The sequence below is a fragment of the Diabrotica undecimpunctata genome, chromosome 9 (assembly GCF_040954645.1).
Source record: "Diabrotica undecimpunctata isolate CICGRU chromosome 9, icDiaUnde3, whole genome shotgun sequence".
Taxonomy (NCBI): domain Eukaryota; kingdom Metazoa; phylum Arthropoda; class Insecta; order Coleoptera; family Chrysomelidae; genus Diabrotica; species Diabrotica undecimpunctata.
Genome location: NC_092811.1, coordinates 21,670,288 through 21,693,246, shown reverse-complemented (window position 1 = coordinate 21,693,246; position 22,959 = coordinate 21,670,288). Strand labels below are relative to the sequence as shown.

At 33.0% G+C, this 22,959-nt stretch overlaps 1 protein-coding gene across 1 annotated transcript in view; it reads left to right on the top strand.

The window, feature by feature from the left end:
* Positions 1-22,959, top strand: part of nrm (neuromusculin) — a 671,433-nt gene that overhangs the window by 467,597 nt on the left and 180,877 nt on the right. The window contains exon 3 of the mRNA XM_072544107.1: positions 9,164-9,325. Within this exon, the coding sequence (XP_072400208.1) occupies positions 9,164-9,325 (162 nt within the window). The remainder of the gene's footprint in view (positions 1-9,163; positions 9,326-22,959) is intronic.

Sequence of the window (22,959 nt, the reverse complement as noted above, 5' to 3'; positions counted from 1 at the left end):
AAAATAAACTCTTATTCCCCATTAAGTATTTAAGGACCATTAAAATTTGTTCTAAACAATATTAAATAACGCTGATTTATTACTGTCTAATTAAGTTTGGACAATAAATGTTTCGATATTAAAAAAATTGAATTTTAATAATTTATTGAGGGCAATTAATTTCGTACAAATTAAAATTTAGAACCGAATTTTACCGATATCTATTAATTAATTTTTTATGTCTTTATTAATATGTTAATTAGAAAGATTAAGGGTTTACTAAAAAATTATTGAATTATACGCGCGTCACGAAAAAGAGGCCACCTAGAATTTTGTAAGAATTTTTCAATAACTTTAAATTTATACAATTTATTCTATTTTAACTAAATTTCCATAATGCAAAAACACTTTTAGCGTCTTTTAGGCACCGTCAAACGGTACCGACAGGTCAATAGTTTTCAAACTAAGAGTTCTAAAATTAAATGCAAATCTAAATATCGCAAAATACACAAATTAAAATTAAATCTACTGAATAATAAATTTGAATAGTTAAAGTTTCGCAAATTAATCTAATTACCGTGTTTACAAACGCACCTGCAGTGAAGCCTCAACAATTGTTTGCCGGTTCATTTATTAAAACTTTACCCAAACAACAAAGTGCGAACTAGAAATTAAACGAAACTATAATAATCCGCATTACCTAACTTTCCATTAAAAAGGAATCAATACAGTTTACTGGTTCCAAACAAACACCATATTCGTATTTTGCTACAAAATTAGCTGCGAAGTTTTAGTCGGAGATGAAAATTAAACAAAAATTATGCATGAAACGGTGCGCGCATATACATGTTCTTTTTGGGAAAACAGAAATTTAGTAAGCTTTTTCAATAAAAATAAACGGAATGGCAAATATATTGTTACGTAAAAATATGAGTCATATTAAAAACCTGTAAACATCTTGTTTATTCACGTATATGTTTTAGATTTTACGAGATCCTTCGATTAGCTGGCAGAAATTTACTTGAGACGGAACTTTCCAGAAACCGGTCAGACGATGACCCGGATTTACCTTCTAGTATAAATCAGAGGGATTCTCGTGAATTCTAGGCCAGTTGTGTTTTCATATATAATAACGGATTTTTCATTGAAGGAATTTTAATTGCGATTTTAATTGTAGCGTTCGTATAAAATAAATTATGTATTATTGGTGGTTAATAAACTTATCGTGTTCGTATAATATAAATTATCGTGCTTTTTAATAAATTAAAATAAGAACAATATAATAAGAACCCTTTAATAAAGACATTATAAATTAAATAAAGACATAGCAGTTAAATAAATTCACAACAATATGATATATTTCGATCAAAAGAAGGCATATTATAAGATTGCGCTGAAAATTATGCAAGAAATATTCTTTTATCATTCTTTTATCTTATGCCGGAATTTTATTTTCAGTTTTCATCATCATATATATATATATATATATATATATATATATATATATATATATATATATATATATATATATATATACAAAATTCTAGATAGTACGCTTGTAAGAAATAATGAAATACCAATAAGCTATAGCCGTTAAATGCATTGCTCAAGACAATTGTACTAACAGGGGGTATAGGTGTACGATGGTAGAGTTTCTTTATTGGTATATAAATGTTGGGAATGATTCTAGATTGGGTGGTGTCCAAGAATTAGTTCTTCCTGAAATTTGTTGACATAAGTCCATACTTCTTCTTCTTGCAGTACCGTCTCCTATCGGAGGTTGGCTACCATCACAGCAATCTTTGCTTTGTTGTCTGCAGCTCTGAACAACTGTATTGAACTGCACCCATACCACTCCCTTAAATTTCGCAACCAGGAAATCCTCCTACGTCCCACATTTCTCTTTCCCGAGATTTTTCCTTGGATTATGAGTCTAAGCAGAGAGTACTTTTCTCCTCTCATTATGTGGTCCAGATATTCCAGTTTTTTCGTTTGTATGGTTTTTATGACTTCGCATTCCTTCCCCATCTTCAGCAGAACATCTTGATTTGTTACTCTTTCTGTCCATGGTATTTTCCACATTCTCCTGTAACACCACACCTCGAATGCCTCAATGTTTTTTATGTTTATCTTTTTTAGTGTCCAGGCTTCCATGCCGTACAGCAGAACGAAGAAAACATAGCACCTACATTATCGTTCTTAAGTTTATATTTATGTCCCGGCTGCATAGGAACTTTTTCATTTTGACAAACGATTGTCTCGCTATCTCTTTTCGCCTCTTGATTTCTCTTGTCTGGTCATTAGTATCAGTGAAGCAAACCCCTGACGTAACTCTTTCAACTGGCTGATTATTTATGGTTAAATTCACATTGGTGTATAGCTTCTTTATTACAATCATGAATTTAGTCTTTTTGATGTTCAGTTTTAGACCATACTTTTTGGTATGGGTGTTTATGTTTTCCATCAAAAACTGTAAATTTTCTAGATTATCTGTTACTATTAGCGTGTCATCAGCGCATCGTTTATTGTTAATTAACTCTCTCGTTAATGTTCATACCAATGTTTTGTTCTAGGAGCGCTTCCTGACATATTGTTTCTCTATATATATTGATTAATAGTGGAGAAAGCACACAACCCTGACGCACACCTCGACGAATCTCAATTTCTTCGGTTAACTCATTATCAACTTTGATTTTTCCTGTTTGTCCCTAGTACAACCTGGATATGATGTTAATGTCGCGACTGTCGATGTTTTTGCTTCTTAGGATTTCATACAGCTTTTGGTGTCTGACTTTATCGAAGGCCTTCTCAAAATCTATGAAACCTACGTAGAGGTCTTGGTTTACATCTAAACATCTTTGCATTAACACATTCAGACCAAACAAAGCTTCCCGTGTTCCCAGTCCACCTCTGAATCCAAACTGTGTGGCGCTTATGTCCTCTTCTAATTTATTAAATATTCTTTTGTGAATTATTTTTAAAAATACTTTTAGTGTGTGGCTCAGCAATGCTATAGTTCTGTGGTCTGAACACTCTCTGGCGTTATTCGTCTTATATATATACTATAATTCATAAGTTCATACTATAAATTACTAAATGCAAAGTGACAAATCAAACTTAAGATACTTAAAAAAATCAAAAGCTTGTGCATTAACACATCATGCACTCAATCTCAAGCATGACTTTAATTTCCCTTAATAAAGTTATCACTTTACAGAAGGAAAGAAATGTACAAAAACATTTAATTTTGGAAATGACATTAAACAAAACATATATTAACAGGAAATCTGACAAAGAAAAATTAGTCACATTTTTTACTGGTACATATTATTCTTTCTTAATAAACTTTTTAATACTGTGATGGAACATGCTTTTAAGAATTTGGATTGGCTGACAAAGGAAATAAAAATAGATGAAGAGTATCTAAACAACAGAGGACTTAGGAATGGCAAGAGTAATGGTACAGGAACTTGTGGCTACAGAATATCTAGGTTTAAATATAAACATCCCGAAAACAAAAATAATGACAAATTTGGTACAAAACCAGAACGTCAGTATTTGTCGGCAAGAAGTAGAACTCGTAGATAAATATAAATACCTAGGACATGAAATTATAACTGGCAGGGATAATCAGATCCATTAACTGAAGAAAAGAATAGGTCTTGGGTGGGCAGCATATGGAAAACTGAGAGAAACTTTTAAAAGTGAGCTGTCCACATGTCTGAAGAGAAAAATATTTGATCAATGCGTCCTCCCAGTGTTGACATAATGAGCAGAAACAGTTACTTTAACAAAAGACGTTCAAACGCTGTTGTTAAATTTGCTAAATGAAGAAAGCCGTTAAGCTCTCAAAATTAATTTTAAGAAAACAGAGTGCTGGTGACAGCTGGTTAAACGCGAATGCAAACTATGATGAGGAGATCGTAACACGGATTGAAATATCACGTAAGGCATTTATGACATGCAAATCACTTCTTTGTAATATAATTCTATCATTAAATCTTCTTAAAATGATTTTGAGGTTATAATATGTTTGGTCGGTCCCATTTTATGACTGAAAGACATGGACTCTAAAATCAACAACCGTAAACAAACGAGAATCGCTTAGAATGTGATGTTACCGCTGGAATATATTAATATGGTCTCGCACAATTCTAACGAATGTGTTCTCAGAAAATGAACCTAAACATCAGCTGCTATATACTATAAATAGAAGAAAAACGGAGAATTGTTGACACTTAATTAGAGGACTCAAAATATCATTTAACTTGTGACGTAGAAAGCTGTTTTTGGCTACGCCATATAAAGCAATGGTGTGATTTAAGAGCTAAAGAACTATTTCGCACAGCATCTGATAGTGAAACATTTTAAGAACTTATAAAAATAATAATAGCCAACATTTAATCAAAGACATGGCACTTAAAGAAGAAAACAAAGTTTGCTGGCAATGTTATAACAAAAAATGATACTCCTCTTCGAATACCTCGAGAGGTTTGTCGGTTGGCCTGAATTGCTGCTGGAATTTTTGGTGATTTTGGGGATAAATACACGCATACGGTGCTTTTTCTTGACTTAACACAAGATGAACTTACAGTTTGGTCTCCACGAGAAATGAGCTATTTCAAGACATAATCATAAAACTAACCACCAAATTAAAAAAAAAATGTTTAAAGGTTTTTGTATATATATATATATATTCGGTTTTTATAACGTCTTACGACGTTGTCCGACTCCCAAACGCCACTGTATTCTGTCTTGAGTTAGGTTTTCGTCCAGATTTTGAGCGCTAATCGCTTTCCTAACTCCCAGGTTCCAGCTCTGTGGTGGTCTTCCTCGTTTCCTCTTCTCTGGGGGTTGCCACATCATCGTTTTTTTAGGTAATCTTTCGTCCCCCATTCGGCTCACATGCCCATACCATATGAGCTGTTTTCTCTCAATATCCTCAACTATAGTGCCCTCTATACCCATTTGTTGTTTTATTACTTCATTCCGTATTCTGTCGGCTCTTGATATTCTCATCGATCTTCTGATGGCATCCATTTCCGTGGCTTCGACCTTTTTCTTATATTTTTCGGTTATTCTCCATGTCTCAGCTCCATAAAGTAGGCTAGTTTTAACCATTGTCTCATAGATGTTGCATTTTCTTTTCTTTGATATTTCTTTACTCCATAGAATTCCGTTCAAACATGCTATAGCTCTTCGTGCTTGTACAATTCGATGTTCTATTTCTCGTTCGTCTTTTCCACTACGGTCGAAGATGACGCCCAGGTATTTATATTCGTTGCATGGATTTATTTTTTGATTGTCATCGATATTTGCAGAGCTGAAGCAGAACAACGAGTTGTTCTGCTTCAGCTCCAATTGAGAGGTATTTTGTCTTTTCTAAATTGATATTTAATCCCCATTTCTGGTATTCTTCAATTAGTTTTCTAAGCATGTATTCCATGTCATCTTTGTCATTTGAGACAAAGGACAAGAGGTTTTTGTCTACTTTAATAATATGGTAGATATGATAACAATACCAAACCGTTATAAAAGATAATGAAATATTAAAAACATATATTTTTTAATGTACAGTTGAAAATTGTTAAACTTTTACGTTGCTATATTTTCATTTTTGCAAGATATCCCTTATTATTTAATCAGAAAAATCTGTGAAGGACTGGTTTTTATAGTATAACCGAATTTTTATTGAATGAATCACCTGACCTCAAGAATTCGTCCAACAAAACGTACCTGAGCTAACACAAAAGAAAACCATTTGCTATAATTTGCCATTGTAGAACCTCTATTACCTTATCATCATAGCCGAACAAATCATTTCCCCAATCCAATCCAAATAAGCATCCCATTACTGAACTTAAAAAAACCTAAAACAAGAATCTTCCTTGTTATCAACCACTTTTTATTCACATTCATCTCTTCTTTTAGTGACCTGCCTGTGTTCAGGCGTTAACTGTCTCGATGAGAATGTCAATAAACCTATCTCGATCTTTAACTGTACGAAAAAGTTGGTCTTTACTAATACTGATTCAACGTCTTATATTCTGCAATTATGAGAGACTTTTACGACTAAAAGCTCGATCATACCTCTCATGTAACCTTCCAATCCGAAGACGATCATACCACCGGGCGACTAAATATCAATGAAGTTGACTATGTTTTGTGAATGCCGTAGGTCACACCCGTTTGTCATGTGACATTTTCCTATCCATCTCCGTTGTCGTCTCCGATCATACACTAACATTGCAGACTATTGATATTCTTGCTGCGGAAATGTTGTTTTGTTCTATTGTTTCCTTGTGTTTACAGATAATGCTAAATAGAGTAAATACAACTGGCAACCAATTTGGACTGAAGATCAATAGAAAGAAAACTAAATTTATGGTGATCAGTAAAAAGAACATTCAACATATCAACCTGAATATTGAAGCCAAACGTATTGAAAGAGTACACCGATCCAAATATCTGGGATATACAGTAAATGATAAGTGGGACCCAGACGTAGAGATTAAGATCCGAATTGAAATAGCAAGATCCAAATTCATCAAAATGAGAAAGCTCTTAAGCAACCGCCACCTAAGCGTTAACCTCCGATGGCGCGCCACGAAATGCTACGTACTCTTTACGCTACTTTACGGAGTTGAAGGGTGGACGTTAACAGCAGCAACTATAAAGAAGTTAGCGGCTCTAGAAATGTGGCTGTATCGACGCATACTGAAAATACCTTGGACAGACAGAGTGACCAACACAGAGGTATTAAGATGAATGGGTGAAGAGGTGGAATTATTAACAACTGTTAAAAGGAGGAAAGCGTCATACCTAGGTCATGTGTTCCGTAATGATAAGTACAGTCTGCTACAGCTTATCGTGGAAGGCAAGATTGAAGGTAGAAGGGGTCTGGGCAGAAAGAAGAAATCCTGGCTGAAAAACTTGAGGGAATGGTTTCAAATACCAGAAGCTGCGAACACAATACATGCGGCACAAAACAGAGAAACCTATCGTTTGATGGTCGCCAACCTTCGGTAGAAGACGGCACATAAAGAAGAAGTTTCCTGGCGGTAATTGTAATAATGACAGCTGTAAAACCTATAATAAATAATTTCGTTTTTTTTTTTTAATTCTCTTTTTATTTACTACATTTAAAATTTTTAGAAGTATACTATTAGAAAGGCTGCATACATGACATGTATTCAAGCCATAGTCCATATCTTTTTTTTTTTCTACTTTTCCCTGGATGGTCTGGCAATAAATATAGTATTTTATTTAAAGTCATTTAACCAGGTACTTCTGAATACAACGCCTAAAATTTACATTTTTATTACACCATCTACATTAAAAATTGCTTTGCTTTTCAGTCCACCCCATATATTCTGTAGTAAAAGCACAATAGATTTTCACATCCAGCAAATTATTTTCAAACTCATTCGAAACTTTGATTTGTTGCTTACTAGAGACAACGTATTTTTCTGAAACCTTCGAGTCGTACTTTTGTCAGCCGAATTTCTCTTGACGGTTTTATTACGCGAAAGTAAACTTTTATTGAATTAACTTCATGTGAAGACGTCACAGGATCATTTATCCATTAATCATACTTGCAGTTTCCTGCGAAAAATCCGACGTGGACGTCTTTGGAATAAAACGACCTGTGAAATGTCCGCCTAGTGGACAATTTATTTTCCGTGCCAAAATGAAATGTCTCGAAGTGACAGTGTGAATGTACTTATAAACAGTTAAAAATGAAAATGGAACATTTGTTCTGTATAATTACGTTAAATATGAGTTTTATTTGACTTATTTTCATTATTTGCGTTTATCAAATAGGACTTTTATATTATAGGATGTTATACATAGACTGTAAAACTGCAACAGTAAGTACTGTTTTGAACGTGGAAATGTTAAAATACTCGTAACTCTTTTTTCCTGATGAAGCTAACAAATAATTAGCGGAGTAGAGAGATGTAAAGGAAAAAAAAAGGAGTTTTATTTACAAATATATAACAGACCGCATACCTGCTATTTTACGACAAAATTACTTTTACACTTTTTAAAAGTTTAACATGGACTAAAAAATTGAAAATTGGTATCTGACATTGACAGATGACATCTGGCAGGTATCCTAAAATAGGAGTGGTTCAGGGTCGTATCTTAAATATCTGTATAGTGCATTTAAAAAGAACTCAATTTATTAAATTGTGATACATATTGGAAAGATCTTTAATGTCAATCTTATTATTGATAGAATTTGGATCTTTTTTTATGTGAATCATCTCCAATATAAATCTTTTGTTGTATTTTTGCTCTTTTTCAAAAATCTGTACATTTTCAAAATTTAAAGAATGACTATTTTCTAGAGAATATTTGGCTAGGCTGTTCGGCTGTTATGTTTAATGCATTGGTGTGTACACTATGTTTGTGTGCAACAACTCTTCTATGCAAATATTGGTGTGTTTGCCCAATATAATATGTTGAAAAACAGGCGTTTTAATTTATTTTATAAATAACATTTGATTTATGATCTTAATTAACCTTGGGTTTAAATTTTGAAAAATATTTTCTAGATGTTTTTGATGATTCATGTCCAAGATTAACTTTGCCAACATTTTTGATATCTGTTCAGAAAATCCATTAATGTATGGTGAGGATATATATTATTTGTTTGAGTTAGTAAAAACGTAAACAAAAAGTTAAAAATTTTGCTCTAAAATCATCGATAGTGATGTTCTGTCCGATTCTATCTCTGCTTCGAGTATTGCGGCTCTTATGCATATATTTAGTTTTGTTTTCATTGCCTGTTTTATTGTGATTATCTGGTCAACAGCTGTGAATAAGGTTCAACTGTTGCTATTATAGTTCCCCTTTACTGGTGGGTATAGGTATATAAAAGTCTTAAATTCACAATATTTTTGGAGGCAGACTCTGTTTAATTACATTGTTGAGCTGCCCGTGTTATAAATTTCCCTACCACAGTTTTCTATACTACAGTTATTTATTAGTAATAGTTTTAAAAGTTCAAATATTTTTAACAAAAAATCTATTTTTTTATTTCTTATTTCTATAACACATATAATATTTGTAACAGATTTTATACACGAAGTTAAGATCGTATATTGGTGCTGTTACTACAGCTCCCCAACTAAACGGTTTAAAAATTCATCATACTAACAATAAGTTTTTGTTTCAGCTAAATACAGTGTCTCTAAATCGAAAGATGACGTCGAAACTGGAATGTCAACCCTCAAGCTGACCCTCAGAAGGGGTGATTTACTGGCCAGGTTCGAGTGCAGGGTCGAAAGTGACGCTCTCAAAGAGCCAATCATATCATGGGTTCAAATCGATGTAAACGGTGAGTTTTCATTTTTTTTACAGCTTTCAACTTTGGATTTCATTTGAAGAGGCCACTTGACCTCATTTTTTGCTGTGACTAACAGACTTTTGGCACGAGCGCGATTAAATTGGTGTCGCTCAAAAATATTGCCAATTATTGGGGATGGATTGATTTTATAGCAATTGTTGCGATAGCTTATTTTGATACAGTTCATAATAGACAGTGTAAAAATTTATGCTGGTGATTTTTGTATTGTGTACAAGGAAGTACAATAAAAACTTCAAACTGAAATATTAGTAGAAATAATTTCGGTTTAACTGCCCATCGTAAAAAATAGCTTTTTGAAACCAGTTCAGACCAGTTTTAAAACTATTGCCTAGATCCATTTTTATAACTCCACCCCTCCAAAAAATAACGTTCTAATCAACATTTAAAATATTCTTCAGAAATGATAAAAAAAGATACCAATTTCTTTTATTTGCCTTTTTATAATGCATGTGACGTTTTTTCTGTATAAGAAGTAAGTATTTATATAAATGTTAAATTCCTCTTTTAGAATAAGGCCTTCTATTTTTGATTAGAAGATAGCTTTTTAACTGTGTCAGCTCCAGTTTTTAAGATAACATAATGTTTAATCCAATAATCTTGTAACTTCATTTACAACGTTCGTATCGGAAATGTTAATACGTATTTCAAATAACTGCTTATTGTAGGTTAAAGAATACAGTAGAATAATTTTTAAAATTCAAGCTTTATTAGAAACTAAACAAAAATTCGAATTAAGTTTAAAAATAAACATATTTATTTTATTTCTTCAGTCTTCCATATTAATATCGCTGTATGGATTAATACATTTTTTCAATCAACTGGAGATTTTTAAAATAATTGTTTGACAGGAATCCATTGCCTTCTACGATCTACATAAACTCTGCAGTGATCATCATATTTTGCTTTCTTTATCCCTAGATGGGATAAATATGCTGGATGTAGCTTCTTAGAAAGGTATTTACCATAAGTTGCCAAGTTGTTTTGTGTTTGTAGATAGGTTTCTGTAGCAAGTTTAACTTAATTTATCATATTGAATATTCACCGCGTCAGGATTTGTTTCAGAAATATTATAGTGTGGCACCATGATCCAGACAATTTTTTCGTATTCTTCATTTATATCTTCCTTCTCATTTTTTGAGCCCTTGTCACAGCGTCATAATACTCTAAATAATATTAGCTTGCTGTATCCATTGGCTGCGATCTTGTGTCATATGGGCGGCTTCATGTACGGATTTTCCAACCAGAGTCTTCATTTGGTCTTCCCATCGTGTTGGAGATCTTTCTCTTTGTCTTCGGCCATCTACCTTTACTTCTACTACTAATAATCTCATTGTCCTCGTACGTACCTAATACATACTCGGTTGTCTTTTTTTAATAGCCTGTCTTTTATATAAAGCTCTTTCACACGCATAGAATTTTTCCAGAGACCCACATTTCGAAGGCTTCAATCTTACTCCTATCGATTTTTTTGACAGTCCATGTTTCAGCTGCGTAAGTAGCAATCGTAAAATAAGGGCAGTGACCAACAGAAGTTTAGTATCTATTCCTTGTTATTGTTTGTTCTTTCTTTATTTTAATCAATTTAGCTGTTTTAGCTGTTGCGGTTCGGGCCATTCCTAGTCTACGCTTGATTTCTGAGGAGCAATCGTCATTGTTGGTTATCAGGGAGCTCAAGTATATACATATATCTGTCCACCACTTCGAAATCCACCACTTGGTGTATGTGCGGTATATTATTATTTACTCTGTCTATGATTATTAGTTTTGTTTTTCTAGTATTAATCTGAAGTCTGAATTCTTCGCTTATCCGGCTTAGTCGTTCAGTGATGTTAATTATTTCGACTTCATTCGCAGCTAGTGTGTCATCTGCGTATCGCAGGTTGCTGATTATCCTGACTTCTATACATTCATTATATGTTTAGAATATGTTATATAACAATGATGATAGTATGCAGCCCTGTTTAGTTCCTTTTTTAACGCATTTGAATATATTCCGTGTATTTTAACTTTGTTCGAGTTTCGTCATACAGATTTCTTATAAGGCTAACTAGGTGGTTAGGTATTCCCATATTTTTTATTACACTCCAGAGGGGATCCCATTTTCAATTCAGTGTGCACCTTTCAGGATATTCCTGCCCATACCATCACCGAATTCCCTCCATGACTAACGCAGGGACTGAAAGCGCACTCCTCAAATCTCTCTCCAGTTCGACGCCATACTCGTTCCATCCATCTGATGAGTGAAGACAGTATTTCGACTTATCCGTAAAAAGAACATTACTCCATTGTCCTACATTTCAATGAAAATGTTCCCTGGAAAATTTTAGTCTAGCCACTCTGTGCCGTGGAAGTAATTTGGGTCCAGTTGCTGGTCTGCCACTTTGCAAACCAAATTCATATAATATTCGACGAACTGTAAATACATTACATTATTACTACGAACCTCTTGAAGCTGATTTCCTGTTTGCACCGCTGTTAAATGACAATCTCGCAAAAAGTTTTGACATATACAACGATCGTCTAAAGCGGTAGTTTTGCGCTTCCTGCCACTTCCCACATTACGCTGGTTTGTTCCAGTTCGTATAAAACGATCCACTACCCTTTGGATGCTAGATCGATAAGTGTGTAGTACTCTAGCCACATATTCATAATTTCGCCTATCTTCAACCAGAGCAACGGCTTTCGCATCAATCAATCATAGGCAAACAAAATGTAAGTGTCAATATGATATAATGATAACAGTCACCAAAGTTACCTCGTCGTATTACAAAATAACTCCAAAATAATCATAATTAAAAAAGTCCTAAATTGTAAGTGGCAAATTCGTTTGGCTCTAAAAATGATTCAAGGCATATTTTGACGTGAAACAAAAAACACAATGCTTAGGAGACATGGCTGCAATCGAAAAATAAAATTTCACGAAAATTCGAAAACCGAATTATTTCACACGATGTTTCAAAGTTAAGATAATAAAAGCACGTTTTAATTAACCCCGTATAATAAGTCAAATACAAAATTTTATTAAAAAACTGACTATACCAAATTAGAACTAATAAACTTATACCGAGTGTGCTAAAAAAATCATTAAAATACGGCTAAAAATAAAAAAATTACAATACTTTGAATTTGGCCAAAATTTTCTCATCTAAGTTTTTTTTCATCTAAGTATAATAAAGTGGCCTAAATATTGCTTACACCAGTTGATCATTCAGGGCAAAATAGAAGAAAACATTAGGTCAAAAGAAAACAACCTTCCTGGCTGAGGCCGAGAAACATTCAAGAACCTTGTTGACATGGCGATAGCTAACACTTGAAAACAACCAGGGCATACAAAGACGAAGTGATTTTACGTTTCCTATCTGATAATTTATACCATTAACAATTTGGTTGCATAGCAGATAGGATTTGTACTAATATCATGTAATTTACTTTCATTATAAATGAGATGTATTTATTGTATTCTGTTTAATTTTTGCCTTGTTTTCTCCTTTGGCACAAAAAATCATTTACAGAGTTACAGAGACAAATGTTCTGAAGATAATTACAAACAGCAGTAGTTAAGATAATTTATTTACTATTCTATTATTACTACTATTCAGTACACCTCTGTACTTCTTCTTGGTTTTTAGTAGTTTCTGTCCAAACGTTGGAGGTCATGCGTTTGTTTTTTAAGTCCACTGCCTTTTTGTTGTCTTTCTTTTACCTGTCTACCAGGTTTTCTTTAAGACATAAAGGCATTCTTAAATGCCCATGAAGTACTTCAAAGTAAAGGTCAGTAACAGACTACATGTAAAGCAAATAAATACCACTATTTCGTATTTGGAACAAAATTCTTATAAGTTGGAAACCGTGGGAATATAAACGAAGCAGAGGAAGGCCCCAAATGAGATGGGCAGATGATATCAAGAAGCACGTGGGCTCTAGGTGGATGACTATAGCGACAGATAGAGAAGAATGGAAAAGGATTGGGGTGGCCTATGTCCAAAGATGGACCGAAGAAGGCTAATTAGATAGATAGATAGATTTCGTATTTGGAACAACTTAAATACTGAGTCGACGGAGACAAATAAGTTAATACCACTTCCACAAGAAGAATAATTTAGAATATATTTTTATAAGAAGCAAGTAAAAGGGATCTTCACCAAAGACGGTTAAATCAAAATCTGGAACAAAAATCTACAAAAACCATGTATAAATGGTGAATGGAAGAATTTGAGAATATATATTTCAGAAAAAACAAAATCAAAGCAAGAAAGGATTCTGACAGAATCAACAAGTAAAAATCTAGTAAAAAATGGGCATATCACAAGCACTTGGCAAAACAAGATACAGGAAAACAGAGCAATATGTTCCAGAAGCTTAAAATTATGCAAAAAAAGAGTCCAAGACAAATACATCAGCAATCATGGAAAATATTCATTCATTCAAAAAAGGTCCAATATGCTTATTAAATGATTAAACAAATTAATAGAAAAGAAAAAAATACTGTTCTGAAATTCTAAGTCTTAACTAGCAAAAACTATGGAGGTATCAGTCTGTTGAATGCAATGTAAAAAATATATTCCAATATATTCTAAAATTAGTACTATAGACCATCTCCTAATTGATCGGATCATGGATTTAAGTTTATCTTTCTATTCGGCTGCTAAAAAAAATTCACGTGAACTATGGCGAAAGTGTCTTTAGCTTGATCTAGGGTATTAAAGACCTCCTTCGCGATCATTTGCCATTAATTTGTCTAATAACGATGAGTATTTCTAGACGTTGTATTCTTGACGCTATACGTCTAAAAAAACTGAGGTATTATTATAGAAGAATTACATTTTTAGAAGAAGACTAACACAATTTTTGAAAACTTTGGCCCATTCATGACAATTTTTTTTATTAAACAAATTATCATCGAAAATCGAGGAGAATTTAACCAAAACACTCATATTGCATTTTTAGATATTAAAACAGCCTTTAACCGGCTCGAGAAAGACAAACTATTTAAAATTATGGAAGGATACTTAATGCTTGTACACCTGACTGCAAGCAGCAGTCAAAAGTATATACAAATATAGAAGAACTGGACAAAAAAAAATAGTCAATTTTTCATTACGTCATTCAGGAATAAACTAGAACTTTCTTATTTCTTCTTTTCATTTAATACTAATTAAAACAAATATATCGATAAAATATTATTTCGTCAATTAAGTATTTTTTAAGTTATATAAATTTTTTGACTTCCAAAACAAAATATTTTCATGATATGTCAAATAACCAATAGACTCGATGTACTACGAAAATTACGCTGATCAATTCTTTATAAAAATTAAACTTAAAATTTACTTGAGTGTTGAGTTTTCCTAAAAAAACTGAATATAATTCAAAAGACAACCTCAATTCATGATTGCTTGTCGGACCTACGAACTTCTTCCCATAAATACACGCCATAAAATAAACTTTCTCTGTAGCCCTTGTGCGCTTTACTCTTTTTTCTAAAGCTTTATGTTTCATTGGCGTACAGATAATTTAAGAAATGTTATATTTTATTTTATTAAAAATTACTTGCATTAACTATGAAGCTATTTGCGGAATAATCATTTTGTGAAGTGTGTATATTGATTTGAATATGTTTATATGGGATTAGTCACAATTTTATTGTAATGGTACTCACATTTTTAATTAAATAAAGTTTGACGTTTCGAATTCCTCTCCGGAAATCGATTTTTTTTTATTTAAATTAATGTGTCTCGGCTACAAAGACCATTGACAGAAACAATATTGTGTACAATAATTACAAAAAGCACATGCTACTAATTGCTACAGTTAATCTATGAGCTTAGAACCTATGATACAGTTTTATCACTAAGTTATAAGTTAAAAGTAAAGTACATGGAAAACAAGGGTTCTGTTGAACAACTGAATGTCTTTCAAGAAACCAATTAGGTTAAAGACTTGATCGGGTGAGTTTAGAACGTCTTTGATATTTGACTTAAGTTTATGTTGCATTCTGTGTTTTTCGTATCGGGGACACTCGATCAGGATGTGTTTCACAGTTAATACACTTGAGCAGATTTGGCAATTGAGCTTCGGCTCGGACCTTATTAAGTATTCATGTGTGAGTCGGGTATGTCCGACTGTTAATCTTCGGATGACAGCTTTTTCTTTTCTAGAGATTGTTGGAAGTTCAAATGTTTCAACAGTCTGCTGGATCTCATGTAATGCACTCTTGATTGTGTTCCAGTGGGTTTGCCAGGTATGATACTGTTGTTTCTTGAATATTTGCTTTAGGTCATTACGGATTTGAATATGTTGGGCTTTTGAGGATTCTTTGAGGGCTTTTGCTTGGCTGCTTGGTCTGCTTTCTCATTACCGGGGACGCCGATATGGGATGGTAGCCAGATGATCGTGACATTTACAAAAATGAATATTTCAAAAATTTTGGGCAATGTGTAACCAAAAAGTTGGTTTGTGTTTGAGATTGCAGCTCTCGAATCGGCAAAGGCTGTTACTTATCAGACTACCAGATAGATCAACGGTAACATTACGACATAGTTTGATCAGTATCTTTATGACAAATTTTTCTCGAGTAATCAGTTCTTTTTGGAATCCAATCTGTATCTTACTAATCTATTCTTCTATCTTTTTTTAAATTATCAATTGAAGCAGTACTTTTAAAGCGTGACCCATGATACTCAATTCTCGATAGTCAGATCGCTCTTTTGCAGCTTGTCTTGTTTTTTAGCATTTCTACAAACTCTATCGTTATTTGAATTGGAATAAGCCACAATTAAAGGTTAAAGTACGTTTATTGAGGTTTCAATTTCTACTTCGGAAATCGTTCTTAAAATACAAACAAAGTGAAAATTGAGACGTCAATAAACGTACTTTAACCTTTAATTGTGGCTTATTCCCATTTAAATAATAATTACTTTAACATGCCACAAGGAAATAGCTTTAGAACAATATTAAGAAACTCTATCAGTCACTATTGCAGTATTATTCTCGTACCGTATTTCATGCTGAATAGATCTGCAAATACATTTAAGCTATCCTTTTTTAACAGTTTTAATAGTTCTTCAGGTATTTCGTCTAATCCAGCTGCCTTATTATAATTAGATTTTGTGATAGGATATTTGATTTTATCTACTTCATTGTGCTTCATATATTTCGTCTTGGAACAGTTATCTAACATAGGTACTACTCCCACCTTATTATTGTTTTGTCTTTTATGTGTCGTCAATGACTTTTTTACTCATTGCGGCCACTTCTCTTATTTTTATGCGTATGTTTCATATTACATTTTGCTTCTAGTTCGTCTTGATTATCTTTTTACATTGTTTCATCTAATATATTTTTTTAAGTGTTTTATTTATGTATTCACTCTAATTATTCGCTAAATACAACAGGCATATAACCACTCTAAACTAATCAGAAACGAAACGAATACTTTAGTTAGACAAATGAAATGGGAACACTGGCAGAGACGGAACACGACAGATGGAACACGACTTCGACGGATCACAAAAAGAAATGATCAGAGGACAAAGAAAAGAAATGAACAAACTAATAAAAACGAAACACATTCAGAAGGAAACATGGGTAGACTACTTTCGACCCCTATTTACTAATGGTGACGATAATGAACCACCAACACCAGAAGTGACGACAAACGAAGAAAAAAATATTAAGGAGAAAGAGGTAAAGGGTGAATTAAGAAAATTTAAAAAATAGAAAATCACCAAATTGCCTCTTTTCAAAATGGGAATCGGACCCGAAAAATTACAGAGCAATTAATTTATTAAACACAGACTAAAATTAACAACCAAAGTGATAACAAATAAACTGAATGAAATCATAACACTAACAGAAGAAAAACAAGGTTTTAGGTCGGGAAGATCATGCACCGACGCAATATTTATTATGAGGCAAGTGCAAAATAAATCATTAAAATTCAACAAATTGACATATCTATATTTCGTGGACACTAAGAAGCTGGCAAAATACAGGGAGATTCCCTGAGTCCTTTATTGTTCAACATGATTATGAATAAAATAATAAAAAAAGTAAGAACTAAAAAAATGGGAGAAACAACTTAAAATAACGCAGACGACGCAATACTACTCTCTCAAAGTGAAGATGATTGACAACGTATGCTGCACCAATTTAATATAACCGCTAGAAAATTTAACATGATAATTTTCCCAAAAAAAGACAAAATGCATGGTTACAACAGCAAATTTACTAAGATGTAAATTGGAGCTGGAAGGTCAGATAATAGAACAAGTAATGAAGTTTAAATATCTATGCATCACATTATCTAAAGTGTATTTTTATGTATGAGAGAGTAATAAAACAATAAATTATGTATGCAAATCCCTAAACTGTTGATACGGGTGACTCAATGAAAAACAGATATTTGTCAACAAGTTTACAGAAGTATATAGGAAAACAATTTTAAATTGAGTATGACCACCAGGTATAAAGGTTGGAGCAGAATAGAATACAATAGTTGTGAGGGTTACTAATCCCTAAATAAGGTTGCCAGTGTCGGAGTGATGGAGGTTAACAGGTACTAATGAATTTGCAAGAAATGTACGATGTTTATTTTATTGGTTATATATATAACCAATAAAAGTTTAATAAGTACCTACCTATTTGCAAAATAAAGTTTAATTCTTTAGATAAAATAAAACGTTTTATTTTATCTGAAATGAGTGCATTCCACGAAGTAAGGGTTTCAACAATCAAACATTTAATTCTTTATTTCCAGGAATCTACGACAGTAATTGACTAGATAATTACCTTCTAAACTTATTCCACAGAAAATGTGATAGTGGGTTTTTCCATTTTGTAGGAAGGTCCAAGTGGCGTATTCAAAATTCTTAACAGTTCACTAAAAGTAGGTACTTCAGTTGCAAGGTGCAGTTTATTGTGTATACTAGTGTTATGGAAAATTTGGAAGTGCCGTGTAAACGCCGAAAAATTGGTCCTCTAACAGTTAATGAAAAAACATTAATATTTAATTGTTTTAAACCATTTACAGACAAACGTTTATGTGAAAGTGTTGATGAGACTGTTGAGTTAGTTAGCAGTACACTTGGTGTTGGGAAATCTACGATTTACAGAGTTATTAAAGAAGAGAAATGTGGCAGTTTTCAAATGCCATGTAATGCTCCAGGGAAACCGAAATTTCAAATAGAATATCATTTTAAAGAAGGACTTCGACGGAAAGTGCATGAATTCTTCTTTAGACAAGAATTTCCAACATTGGATAAAGTTCTTGTCTCAGTTCGAGATGATAAGGATTACCCAGAAATAAGTCGTAAGTAATTTAATTCTTTATTTCCAGGAATCTACGACAGTAATTGACTAGATAATTACCTTCTAAACTTATTCCACAGAAAATGTGATAGTGGGTTTTTCCATTTTGTAGGAAGGTCCAAGTGGCGTATTCAAAATTCTTAACAGTTCACTAAAAGTAGGTACTTCAGTTGCAAGGTGCAGTTTATTGTGTATACTAGTGTTATGGAAAATTTGGAAGTGCCGTGTAAACGCCGAAAAATTGGTCCTCTAACAGTTAATGAAAAAACATTAATATTTAATTGTTTTAAACCATTTACAGACAAACGTTTATGTGAAAGTGTTGATGAGACTGTTGAGTTAGTTAGCAGTACACTTGGTGTTGGGAAATCTACGATTTACAGAGTTATTAAAGAAGAGAAATGTGGCAGTTTTCAAATGCCATGTAATGCTCCAGGGAAACCGAAATTTCAAATAGAATATCATTTTAAAGAAGGACTTCGACGGAAAGTGCATGAATTCTTCTTTAGACAAGAATTTCCAACATTGGATAAAGTTCTTGTCTCAGTTCGAGATGATAAGGATTACCCAGAAATAAGTCGAAGTACGTTATGGAAACTTTTAAAAGAAATAGGCTTCCGCTGGAAAAAGAATCCCAGAAAGTCTATTTTATTAGAAAGAAGCGATATTGTCATATGGAGAAGACATTTTCTAAGAACCATAAAGGAAATGAGAAACCAAAAAAGAAAAATATTTTATCTTGATGAAACATGGATCAACGAGGGTCATACACCAAATAAATTTTGGCAGGATGAAACTGTTATAAGTCAAAGGCACGCTTTTGTAAATATCTTATCTACTGGTTTAAACCCACCATTAGGAAAGGGACGCAGGCTGATAATAGTACACATTGGCAGTCCAGACGGTTTTGTTGAAGGTGGTTTATTAACTTTTGAATCAACTCGTACCGGTGACTACCATGAAGACATGAACGCTGATGTCTTTCAAGAATGGTTCGAACAAATGATAGATCTTCTTCCTAAGAACTGTGTAATAGTAATGGATAATGCAAGTTATCACTCCAGACTTATAGAAAGACTGCCCACAACCAAGTGGTTAAAAAAAGACTTGCAGAATTGGCTGAGTTCAAAAAATATTACGTACAATCTCGGATCTATAAGAAAGGAACTTTATTCGTTGTGTGCCCTTCATAAAGAAAAATTTAAAAAATACGAAATTGATGAAATTGCCAAAAATCGTGGAATGACAGTACTTAGATCCCCACCATATCATTGTGAATTAAACCCGATTGAACTGGTATGGGCACAGATAAACAGTGAAGTTTCAAGAAAAATACCACTTTTAAAATTCATGATGTTAAACAGTTGTTTTTGGAGGCCGTAAATAATGTAAAACCTGAAAACTGGGAAAAGGCAGTAAATCACACTATTAAAGAAGAGGAAAAAATGTGGAAGCTGGACAATATTACTGATAAAATGATCGAGCCAGTTATTATAAATCTTGGTTCTGAAAGTTCATCTTCTGAATCTGATTTGGATTTGTAACAAGTAGCTGTAAGTTTTATATTAATATTTTTATTCATCTATTTAACATACCTTAGACGGTTTTAAAAACTCTTTTTCTCTTTTGTAATTTTTAAAAATTAAAAAAAATGTGAATTTTTTAAAACCCTTTTTAATGTAGGCCAGTCAGTTCTAATATAGTGTGTGATAAAAGAGGTCACTTTTGTTTACATACACATAACACTTTATAACACTGAAATAATTCATTTATTTTTTACAATTATTCAAAGTAATTTTTCAATTAATCTTGAGCACGCCCATGGAGTGGTCGGAGCTACCAGTTAAAATTATGCTAATTACTCTCTCGTTCATAAAAATAAACTATAGCTACGAAAAACTCAAAATTGAAATGGAAGATCAATTAAATAGAGCAAACAGAGCCGCAGGCTGCCTGAATGAAACAATATGGAGAACTAAAAATATCGGAAAAGAAATGAAAGGCAGAATTTACAAAACAGTCATCAGACCAATAATGACATAACGACAGAAACGCGACCTACACAGAGTGGACAAAAAGGATGTTAGAAAAAGCAGAGCTAAAAACACTAAGAAAAATTCATTGCAAGACCTTATGGGACAAAGCTAGAAGTACAGTCATATGACGTACATGTAAGGTGGAGAACATTAAGAACTGGATAAGAGTAGAATGGAACGATCATATAAGCCGAATGACAACAAATAGAGTAGTAAAGACGGCAAGAGACGGTTACCCAATAAGAAGACGATCAATAGGAAGACCACGAAAACAATGGAATGACAACTTACTGGAGACACATTGAAAAACAGATGAAGTCATATGTACATAAAAAGAAAGAGAAAAAGAAAAATTATTCGTTGTGTCTCGTTTGTATTTTTCCTATTTTTCCAAATATAGCAGTATTCTTTCATCATTATTTTTTATCCTATTTATTATTTATCCAATTATTCTTGTATTAACTTCAGTAATATATTTTTTATTTACGTCCATAATTTGTTGGTATTATTTAACATTTTTTTTTTCATTTTTCTTCACGAGTAGCACATAATGTCCTATCAGGACGACACCACTGCTTTTTCGTACATCTTTATGATATCGGTCGTATAGTCTCTGTCTCGGCGGTTTCGCGATAACAAAAACGACACTGTGTCGGAGAAAATGCGATATCTGATATGTAAAATGTCCTCGTAAAAAACTATGTTGCATAAGCTGTTTTACTTTTATGGTTCCTTTAGTGAAATAGTGTCATTATTGCTTTGATTACAAGCCGGATCCATCTTTTTAACTGATAGAAATCCCGGACAAGCTGTGCTAAAATGATATTTTAGTTACTTTTTATTTTGCGCTATAGCACAGCATTTTATAGTAGATTTTATATTGAACTTGTTTTTGACTTACCATTTTTTCTTTTTTATTGTCTCATTAAGTTTTACAATACGTGTCCAAAGTCAAGAACTGTATCCGAAGATCATAAAATTTAAGATTTTTAAAGTATTCAATACCTAAGGAATCAGTACATGGAAAATGTAAAGCGTAGATTTTCACGGTCATATGAGAGCAAAGAAAAAAGCCAGATTACGATGCAAATACATCAGTAAAAATAATTTGCTAAAATGTTTAGCAAGTTCCAATAACATTTAAAAATAAAAACAAAATCCAATTTTAATTTAAAAATATCACCTTCTACACTGGGGTGCAAAATTAAGCAGACACTCAGATTTTTCCTAAAAATTGGCGTTTAAAAAATTTAAGATGTCCCAATTAGGTATTTAATAATAAACAAAATTTTAAAGTCAAATTTATTACAACATAAAAACATATTTAGTAGAGTATATTACCTCCACGAGCTCTAATACTAGGTACTACTATCAGTTCACAGCGCTCTCCGACGCCTTCCGACTCCTAACCACCATTCTTCTCTATTTAACCATAGGCCTGGAGGGATTTCTCTTTCCTCTAGTTCTTTTTCAATTCCCTCTCTCTAGCTTCTTCTCGGTCTTCCTCTTTTTCTTCTTCCTTGTGGTGTCCATGTTAAAATCTGTTTCGGAATCCTGTCATCTGGCATTCTCTGTACATGGCCGTACCATATTAACTGTTTTGTTTTTATGTCATCAACTATTGTATGCTTGACTCCCATCATTTCTCGTATTCTCGAGCTCTAATCACGGCTCTAATTAAGGCAGCAAAGTCTGCTTGAGAGATTTGCTCCTAGTCGTCACGAGCTAGTTGCTTCAAATCATTCATGGTTACGTCGAATACGTTATCCCAGAATATCCCACGCATACTCTATTGGATTTAAGTCTGCACTCCTTGGGGGCCATGGTAATAAACGAATCCCAACTTCATCCAAGTAATCCCGTTTTATTCTTGCGATGTGCCGACGAGCAATATCTTGCATTAGACGAAAGTTTGCTCCAACAAATAAAGTAAATGGCACTACATGATCTTACAAATATTGCTGAATATACTGGTGAGCGTTTAAATTGATCCCCTTGAATTGTAACAAGTTCTGTATGAGCTTATAGGAAAATGCCTGTCCACACCATTATACCACCTCCACCAAATTGAACTCTCGGAGTAAAATAACATATGCTGATAACGTTCATTAGCTCCATATCCTAGGCAGCCCATCTGATGAGTATTTTATTTAAATGGAAACTGTGTTTCTATGGACATCATTTAATCGTTCAACAAGTACTATACTTGAGAATCAAATTTGTAGGCAGTAAATTCTCCGAACTGTGAGTGCGATAAAC